We start from the raw sequence: 10,872 nt of genomic DNA, 5'->3' as shown, positions 1-10,872 counted from the left end.
CCGACTCGATGGCACATAACAACAACAACATATATATAATGTATGTTTCTCTCTCTACATATAGGTATAGGTACATGGACCTATATGAGAGAGAGAAACATACATTATATATACACACACACACACACACACATACACATGGAGAAAAAGAGAGAGAGGAATTTATCTCAAGGAAATGGCTCACACAGGTGTAGAGGCTGGCAAATCCCAAATCTATGAGTCAGATATCAGCCTGGAGGCTTTTCTTGAGTCATGTAGCTGCAGCAGCTGATGAATCCAAGATTGGCAGGTAAGATGGCAAACTACTAGCTTATGCTCCAAGAAACAGAGGTCAGATGATAAGAGGCAAATGCAGGATCCAAAGTGAGCAAAAAGCTAGAGAGCACTGTCAGAATATTCATATATATTTAAAGCAGGCCACTTCCCTGAGGATTCTCCCTTTCACTTATTGTCTGCTCATAGCAAATCTCACCATGGAGGTGATTATGTTAGATAAGATTTCATCATAACTGCCAAACCAGAGAATCATGGCCCAGAGAAGCTGACACATAATGTTAACCATCATATATGACTGTTATTCAGATTACATACCAACCTCTAACACCACAAATGAAGAAATTGAAGATTCTTACCAACTTCTACAGTCTGAAATTGATCAAACATGTAATCAAGTTGCCTTGACAATTACTGGTGATTGAAATGCAAAAGTTGGAAACAAAGAAGAAGGATCAGTGGTTGGAAAATGTGGTCTTGGTGGTAGAAATGATGCCAGAGATTGCATGATAAAAATTTTTGAGACCAATGACTTATTCATTGGAAGTACCTCTTTTCAAAAACATAAAAGGTGACTGACTATACACATTGTCCTTCCTGGATGGAATACACAGGAATAAAATCAACTACATCTGTGGAAAGAGATGATGGGGTAGATCAATATCATCAGTAAGATGAAGGCCAGGGGCTGACTCTGGAACAGACCATCAATTGCTCATATGCAAGTTTAAGTTGAAATTTAAGAAAATTAAAACAAGTCCAGGAGAACCAAAGTACGACCTTGAATATACCCCACTTGAATTTATAGACCATCTCAAGAACAGATGTGATGCATTGAACACTAATGTGCAGAGTTCAGATATGTTGTGGGATGATATCAAGGGCATCATACATGAAGAAAGCAAAAGGTCATTAAAAAAAAGAAAAGATAAAAATGGATGTCATAAAAGACTCTGAATCTTACTCTTGAATGGAAGAAATGATGAATGAAATAAGGGAAAGTCAGCACAAAATGATCAAGGCAAAAGAGGACATTGGGAGAACAATAGTTAAAGCAACAGAGGTAAATACTATATATATATATATATTTGACAGAGAATATTTCTACATATGTATTTACATATGCTGCAAATGTATCCATGAATATAGTAAAGCATGAAAACTCCTTAGCCATAGTCAAACACCTTGAGGGAATGAGTCATTTGGCTTAGGCATTCAGTACTATAAACTTGGGAAAAACCAAGGTCAAATGGCACAACATATTTCACAAGAAAATGTTCTACATCCTACTTTGGTGAGTAGAAACTGGGGTCTTAAAAGCTTATGAATGGCCATCTAAGGTGCAACTATTGTCTCTCCCCATCCAGAGCAAAGAAAAGTGAAGAAAAGCAAATACACATGGAAATAATTAGTCCAAAGGATTAATGGACCATGCAAAGCCCAGCCTTCATGACTCTGAGACCAGAAGAACTAGATGATGCCTAGCTACCACTACCAACTGCTCTGAAACGGATCACATTAGAAGGTCCTGGATAGAATAGAAAAAAAATGTGGGAAAAAATCTCAAATTTATAGAAAAGACCAGGCTCAAGGGTCAGATAGAGACTGGTGGGAGTCCCAAGCCTTTAGTCATCCTTCAAGCCTGGAACTGAAATCACCTCTGTGGCTCAACTTCCACACAAACAATAAACAGGTTTATAAGGTCAACAAAAGCACCAGGGAGGTACACACTCCTTAGAAAAATCAACTATTTGAGATCAAAAGGGCAGCATTTCTCTAGGGACAAAATTCAGATGGCAGGAAGGGATAGGAAAGAAGGATGAATGGAAATAGGAAACATAAGGAGAAAGTTGGATTAATACTGTTACATTGTGGGAATTGTAATCACTGGAATGAAACAAAATGTGTATAAATTATGAATGGAAAAGTGAATTGTTCTGTAAACTTTCACTCACCACAGTAAAAAGTTAATTTTTTTTTCCTAAGAGTTGAACACAAGTTTTCAAAGGGTGGCTGAAGAAGACAAAGTAAAGTATTATAATGAAATATGCAAAGACCTGGAGTTAGAAAACCAAAAGAGAAGAATACACTTGGCACTTCCCAAGCTGAAAGAACTGAAGACAAAAACTTCAAGCCTTGAGGCGCAATACTGAAGCATTCTGTATGCAAAATATTGAACAACACAGGAAACATCAAAAAAAGATAGAAGGAATACGCAGAGCCACTGTATCAAAAATATTTGGTCTGTACTGAACTATTTCAGAAGGAAGAAGTCCAAGCTGCACTGAAGGCACTAGCAAAAACAAGGCTTCAGGAATTGATGGAATAGCAATTGACATGTTTCAATGAATGAATGCAATGCTAGAATTGCTCACTTGTTTATGCTACAAAACTGGAAGATAGCTACCTGGCCAACCAGCTGGAAGAGATCCGTAATTGAGACCATTCCAAAGAAAGCTGAGCCAATAGAATGCAGAAATTGTCACACAACATCATTAATGTCAAACACAAGTTAAATTTTGCTGAAGATAATTAAAAAATGATTTCAGCAGTATATCAACAGGAAACTGCCAGAAATTCAAGCCGGCTTCAGAAGAGAATGTGGAACGAGGGATACTATTGCTGGTCTCAGATGGGTCTTGGCTAAAAGCAGAAAATACCAGAAAGATATTTACCTGTTTTTTATTGACTATGCAAATGCACTCATCTGTGGATCATAAGAAATTATAGATAAAATTTTGAAGCATGGAAATTCCACAACATTTAATTGTGTTTGTGCAGAACCTGTACCTAGACCAAGAGGCAGCCATTAAAAAATCAAGAAAGGTATTTATCAGGATTATATCCTTTCACCATATTTGTTCAATCTGTATGCTGAGCAAATAATCCAAGAAGCTGGACTATATGAAGAAGAACGTAGCATCAGGATTTGTGGAAGACTCATTAACAACTTCCAATATGCAGATGACACAACCTTGCTTACTGAAAGCAAAGAGGACTTGAAGCACTTATTGATGAAGATTAAAGACTGCAGCCCTTAGTATGGATTATACCTCAACATCCAGAAAACAAAGATCCTCACAACAGGACCAGTAAGCAACATCATAATAAATGGAGAAAAGATTGAGTTGAAAAGGATTTCATTTTACTAGGCTCAACAATCAATGCCCATGGAAGCAGCAGTCAAGAAATCAAATAATGTACTGCATTGGGCAAATCTGCTGCAAACACTTCTTATACTGTTAAAAAACAAACATTTTGAGGACTAAGGTGTGCTTGACCGAATTTGTGATATTTTCAATTGCCTTATATCCATGCAGAAGATGGACAAGAATAAGGATGACCAAAGAAGAATTGATGTCCTTGAATTATGTTATTAGTGAAGAATACTGAATATACCATGGACTGCCAGAATAATGTCAAATCTGCCTTGGAAGATGTACAGCCAGAATGCTCCTTAGAAGTGAGGATGGCAAGACTTTGTCTCACGTACTTTGAGCATAGTGTCATGAGGGACCAGTCCCTGGAGAAGGACATCATGCTTGACAAAGTAGAGGGACAGTGAAAAAGAGGAAGACCCTCAATGAGATGGATTGATACAATGGCTGCAACAATGGACTCAAACCTATCAATGCTTTTGAAGATGGTGCAGGACTGGGTACTGTTTATTGTATGTGGGGTCACTGTGAGTTGGAACCAGGTGAACAGAACCTAAGCACAACAACCACAGCATGGATTTGTCTCCAGTAACAACTGTGCCCTTTGCCATGATACCAGAACTAGGTGGTGCCTGGCTACCATTACATCATTGTCAAAGATGCTGTAGAAGAATCCTGATCAGAAAGGGTAAAATGCAGAACAGAATTTCAAATTCTCATGGGCTCTAGATTTTCTGGAGCTGTGAAGGTTGGATGAACCCTTGAAACTATTGCCCTGAGATAATCTTTTAGCTTTGAACCAAAAATATACTCTAAAGGGTTCTTAAAACCAAGCAATAGTTTAGCTTAGCTAGTAAAATATGTCGCCCTTGAGCAATCTTGATCTTTTAAGAACTATCTATATGGGATCAAATTGACAACAGTAACTTGAAAAATTAGATAGGAACCAGTGAATTTTTCTTAATGGGGAGGAACCAACTCAGAAAAAGAGGGTGAGAATGTTTGTACAACTGAAATAATGTAATCTATGTTACTAAATGATATGTGTGGAAATTGGTGAATTGGGTGTATGTTTTGCTGTGTGTATTTTCAACAACAATAAAAAAATCAAATTAAGAAGGAAAAAAAAAGTGATATACCATTGTTTGTATAGTATTCTCTTTGTTAGAAGCAAGTCTGTAAATCCAGCCTAACTAAAGGAGAAGGGAGTTAATCTTCACCTCTTGAAGAGAAGAGATTCACAAAGAATATGTGGATATACTTTTTAAACCATCACAGGAACCTCTTTAATCTCCAAGAGGTGGCATTACACAGTGATTAAGAGCATAAATTTGATATTTTTACCCATCTAGATTTAATCCTTGCTCTCATGTCACTATTTGTGCAATTTTTGGCAAATATCTTAACTTTTCTGGGTCTCAGATTCCTTATCTGTAAAATAGGTGTAAGAAGTAGCAGATGTTTCATGGCTTTGCTGCGAGACTTACATAAGACCAGTCATGTAAAGTGACTGGCACAAATTAAGTAGTCAATACATATTATTTAATTGCTGCTGTAAAGGGATATTACTATTGTCATCTTTCACAAGAGGCAGTATAGCATACTGGTAAAGACCACAGGTTCTGGAGTAAGACTGCCTGAATTGGTTCCCTGGTTCTGCCAGTCAGTACCTGTGGGAACGAGGGCAAGTCACTTAATATCTCTTGGCCCTGGCTTTCTGTAAAATGGGATGATAATAACTAGTGCCTGACCACCTAATAGGTGTTCAGTAAATATTTTATGAATGAGCAAATAGTAGATGATGGAGGATATAATGATAAAAGTGTACATAATGTATGTGTGCACGTTTGACTCCAAGCACCTTCTGCTTAACTACGGAGCCCTGAACAGCTGCCCCATTCCATTTGAGCGTGCTCTTATGCTCTCATGCATGTTAACCACCAAGAACTACACGGTATTACTCTCCTTCCTGGGCTGTTGTTTTTGGTCTCATTGTTTGGCTTCTCTCCCACCTTGGTTTTGTTCAAACATACTTTTTTCATCGTCCCTGCTGCCTCCACCAAGAATTTATTTAATTGGTTTTGCACACAAGCTAAAGATTCAGTGACACGAAAGGGGGGGCACTCCCATGTCACACCACCTCAGAACTGCTACATTACCTTAAATTTATTTTGCAAATGAAAGCTAAAAGCTAAGCAAAGACGACCCATCCATTTTGCCTAAAGATGATTATAATGCTCTTTTACGGCCTCCTAAATGACAAAGCAATTTGTTACCTGCCTGCATCAACATTTGCTTATATTAGCACCCGAGATGGTTGATTTTTATTAGCCCCATGTTATCATTTTATGAAGACACAGGAGCTCAGTAAAATTAGTGTGCAAATAGAATGCCCCTTTTGCATTTCCCTGTGGTCAGCAGAAATGCTGAATGCAATTGAGTTGATACTGGGTCAGGGCAGGCATTCATAAAGGCAGCCTTCATCAAGGGCCTCAGTAATGCCATTTATCATTTCTGCTGAGATAGATGGGGTCCACGTTATGCAGTGTTTTTTTTTTTTTTTTTTAATTTAAGTGAAAAGCAATATAAATACCAACACAGTAGCTCAGTTTCTACCCATCAATAAAGGATGAAATTGAACTCTCCTATGTATATTGTAGATGGAAGTGCAGTAGATGTAGGATCTTATATTGGTAGATCCAGGAGGAAACATACCAGGTAATGAAAGGGACACTGGGCTGGGAGCCAGAACCTCACTCTACCACTGCTAGCTGCATGATCTTGGGCATGTCCTTTCCTTCTCTGAGCCTCAGTTCCCTCATATGTAAAATAGGATTAATATTACCCACCTCACAGAGATATGATGAAGAGTAAATGAATTAATTTGTGTTTCAATTTATTTGTAAACCACAATTCACACAAGTATTTTTTATTTATGCACTCACCTGTCAGTCTTTGAGTACCTACTCCATGCCAGGCTCCATTAAAAGACACTAGAGATACATTCATGAAAGGCACAGTTTCTCCCTGGAGGATCTTATGTTCAGTCCAGGAAATGCCCAAGTGTCTAACTCCTCTTTTAGACAATAAAATTTTCAGAGTGGTGAGCCTTCTCTCCCTCTCCCTCTTCCTTAAAGCTTCCTGGCATATAGCTAGCTGAGCACACAGTGGGTTCTCTTGAATGTATTTTGGCCCCCTTGTCATAACAACAAAACATATTTCTTGTGGCTTTTAAGGGACTTAAAAGCACTGAGGGGAAGCAGTTACCCCACCCTACTGGTCACCCTAATAGACCAAGCAAGTCCCAAGCTTTAGAAGAAACAGCTTTAATAGAGTTAATATTTTTCAGTTTAATGTCTGTCATTGGTGTCTCAACTGTCAGGATCATGAACCACACTCAAAATGACCTGTTTCCAGCATTTTGGAAACAGAAAGGCTGTTAATTATAGAATTCCTACACTCTTACCCCCACCCCCTTCCAGATCATTCTCTAACACAAATAGAATCCTTTAATCCTGTTTTTCTCAATTGTCCTTCCTGAATTATCTCCAGATTACTGTCCTGTTCTGTGTCAATCAGTCCTTCTTCTGCCCATGGCTAAGCACCATCTCCCAGCCCATGCCTTCTTTCTGGAAAAGTTACTCTTGGCTACTGCTTTTGTCTAATAATATCTTTGCACAATACTAAACTGTCTTATGCAAGTAGACTTCTGTAGAGGCAACAAGAACTTTGGTTCTGATTTGGGGTCACATTTCCTACTTTTTCCAATGTCTAGTAATTTTTTATTGGATGCTGGATATTATGAATAAATTATATATTGTTGAGTGTCTAGACTTTGTTTTCTTCCTTTAAAGAATGTCAAAATTTGTCTACCAGGTAATTAATTTTCTTTCATTCAGTTCAATCCTTTTGAGACTTAATCTAAAGCTTTGCAAGAGTTGATCTAGAGTCATTTATTACTATCAGTAAGGTGTGGCTTTTCTGAGGTCTTCACTGACTTCCACTCTGGTGGTGGGAACTCAAATGCTCCCTGGTCACTTTTTCTTGACATAATGAAGGTTCACCCTATGCATTCACATGTTAGTGGCCCAAGACGACTTCTTTGCAGATTTCTGAACCTCTTTTTCTAGAGAACTCCCTCTTCTGGAACTATGCTTCACAATTTCCAACTGCCTCAGGTTCCCTGAACTTGAATCTCAATGAGACTACCTCTGCTTAGGATGTCCCTCTTTGCCCTGTGATCTGGAATGGACTTCCAGGCAGAAAGCCTGAGCATGCATAGGACATGTCTCAATTTCTCCCCTTCTGTGAGAAATTACAGTCCTGTACTGCCTCTTATCTAATGTCTAAAAACAGTTGTTATGCATATTTTGTCCAATTTTTTTAGTTATTTAAGGTGAAAGAAAAATCATGTTTCTATTAACTTCATCACAACCAGATAAGGACTTGAGTTCTAATCTCAGCTCTACCATCTATTAGCTGTGAGACCGAGAACAAATCATATAACCTCTCTAAGTCAATTTCTGATTCTATTTAAGAAGTATTAACAATGCAGGTTGTTGTGAGGATTATAGATAATGTATATTATGTACCTGACACAAAAGGAGATAATTAAATGGCAGCTTCTATTACTATTATTAATATAAATAGCTACCTTCTTTATCATTAACTCAATGCTTACCATGTAATATGCAATGTGTCAGCTTGCTTAATGTCTAGCAGGCAGTGAAGTTTCTTTCATTCAGTTTGATCCTTTTGAGACTTCATTTAAAGCTTTGCAAGAGTGTATCTAGAGTAGTTTATGACCATCACTAAGGCATGGCTCTTTTGGGGTCTCTACTGATTTGGGGTCTCTACTCTGGTGGTAGGAACTCAATGATAATGTTGTGATGACAACAACCTTATGAACTAAATTTTGTGATTCTCATTTATAGATGAGACCACTGAATTCAGAAAGGATACACAATTTGCCCAAGGTCACAATCAGGGTACCTGAGATTTTATTTCACTCATAGGACTTCCTCATTTAATTTGTAATATTAATATGGTCATTTGCATCAAGGAAAGATAATATGGTCCTTTTAATATTGGGTATACAAGGACATAAATAAATTATGCAGAAACAGCTGGTTCTGATATAATGATTTAAAAAGTAACAGATATAAAGCATCCAGACCAGTCCCCATCCCCCACCTATAGTTTCCACTATCTTTGCCCTCCTTAGAAATGTTCTTTCATTTTATCTTATAGACAACCTTCGGGAAGGGGCTGAGCAGAAGGTGGTATTCATCACGGGGCGAGTCCACCCAGGTGAAACACCTTCTTCGTTTGTGTGCCAAGGTGAGTTGCAAGGTCTCATGTGTATCCTGTGCCTACCCCCTTACTAAAGGGGCAAGGAGGCCACATCTTCTGACCTCCTCTAACCCCACATGAGGAAGACAGAATCACCATCAATAGCCCAAGGCCTATTCCTGCAAGGCCAGACATACTGCCTCCCTCCAGCCCTTTCACCAACCGTTCCTCCCAAAGCACCCACCACCTCTCTCCTGGGTTCGATAATTCACTGCAGTGGCCACACAGAACTCACAGATTACAGGGTTTATTAGGGAAGCACCAGGCTACAATTCAAGTTCAGGAAAAATGCTCAGTCTCTCTCCCAGCCCACAGTCTCTCTCCTACCAGTCTCTCACAGTCTCTCCCAACAGTGACTGTCCCGCTGTGTCTTGCTCAGCAATGCGTGTCTCTTGCATCTCTTTCCCAGCAGTGCATGTCTCTTTCAGGAGCACGTGTCTCTTTTAGCAGCACGTCTTCCTCAACCAACAATCAAAGAGAGACTTCTTCTGCCTCTAGGAGGCCTCCTTTGAGCCTGGTAGAGTGGCCAAACTAACCAATCATAACATCAGAATTCTAAGCACTTGAGAGAGAGCAGGAACCTCCCAGAACATTGCTTTGCATTGTGCCCAACAGAAATACCCCGGGTGGATAGCTTTTACAATCAGGAGCTCCTCAGTTGCTCACAGCAAATTCTACCACAGAGTTTACCAAGATTTATGACTAGAAAAACTACATTAAATAGTTTACCACACTGCACCCCTATATCCAAGTAGGGCACTTTGGTGGTTTCTAGGACAGCTTGGTCACATACAGCATCATTATCTTGATGGAAATTTACTTCACTTCTTTAAAGAGGACACTCTTGTTCTCTATTAGGTATAATTTAAGTAAATGTTTATTGAATAAATATAGGTATAGATGAAAGAATGGATGGATAAATGAATAAGCTGGGATGAATAAAATTCCCTAGTATATATTACATTACAGAGGAGCCATACAGTATCATCTATACTCCCAAGCTCTGTTTACTTGTCTCTGGCAGTTTACATCAGGAAATCTGGCCCTAGCCCAATATGGATGTTGGTAGAAAAGCCATAAGATAGGTGGGTAAGGGCTGAAAATTATCCTTTCACTCATTTATTCAATAATTTGCTCAACCAAAAATGGAAATGACCTGCTATGAGTTGGGAGGCATGCTTAGCATCAACCAAAAGTAAATGACACTTAATTTTTATACTCAAGTATGAGGTAGTGGTGTTGGTGAAAAATATGGAACATGCTATACACTGCCAGAAGAACAGACAAATCTTTCTTGGAAGAAGTACAACCAGAATACGGAGTTCTGGCAAGATGGCAGAATAGGCAGACAAGCTACACAGACCCTTTGCAAGGCAGCAATAAGAAGCCAATTGAAATTGATACAAAAAATGATCCTGGAACCCTGAGCTTTGAATGCAAGGATAAAGAAGTGGATTAAATACCAACTAGTAGAAGAACCTGAATGAAAACAGGGAGTAAGGAGACAAATAGAGTTGTGGACTGTGGTAATCCCAAGGGCACAACCATTTTGAATATTTCCTGGTAGCTACCTAAGAATTGGCTCTGTTCACTAAGGACTGCATGAGCAAAGACTTTATTGGTGCCCGACAACCAAAAAGGAAAACAATGAAGAAGGAGATAAACAGGCTGTGGACTGACAGTGGCTGTCCTGAGGGTGCAGCCATTTTGAATATTTGCAAGTGGCAGGTGGGACTATTTTGAATAGATGCCAGTGGCATTCTTACCTGGATGGTGACATAGGAGTGGGCTCCGCTTGCCAAGGACAGCATGGGCAGATGCACTGGAAGCTGATGACTAGAAAGGTATGATAAGCCCCTTGTTACTCTCATGCCCCATACACTCTTGGTGAACACAGGAGTGGCTATCCCCCACCTCCACCCACCTTTTTGACCATTAGGAATTCCATCCTAGTCTGTGACCTGAGAGAGCCTGGTGCCATGCCCATCTCCCAGTTTTGTTTTTGTTTGTTTATAATTTATTCTTTTTCTCTTCCTCCTGTCTTCATGTTTTTTTCTCTTTCCCATCCCTGCTTCTTGTTCTTTTTTTT

At 39.1% G+C, this 10,872-nt stretch overlaps 1 protein-coding gene across 1 annotated transcript in view; it reads left to right on the top strand.

The window, feature by feature from the left end:
- The window catches only part of AGBL4 (AGBL carboxypeptidase 4), a gene marked incomplete at its 5' end in the record, with an annotated part of 1,767,058 nt that overhangs the window by 1,513,299 nt on the left and 242,887 nt on the right, over nucleotides 1-10,872 (top strand). Inside the window, one exon of the mRNA XM_042781774.1 lies at nucleotides 8,682-8,771. Within this exon, the coding sequence (XP_042637708.1) occupies nucleotides 8,682-8,771 (90 nt within the window). The remainder of the gene's footprint in view (nucleotides 1-8,681; nucleotides 8,772-10,872) is intronic.

Source organism: Orycteropus afer, unplaced genomic scaffold, assembly GCF_000298275.1.
Source record: "Orycteropus afer afer isolate SDZICR_OR568_19922 unplaced genomic scaffold, OryAfe1.0 scaffold00169, whole genome shotgun sequence".
Lineage (NCBI taxonomy): Eukaryota > Metazoa > Chordata > Mammalia > Tubulidentata > Orycteropodidae > Orycteropus > Orycteropus afer.
This window is presented reverse-complemented; position numbering and strand designations above follow the sequence as displayed.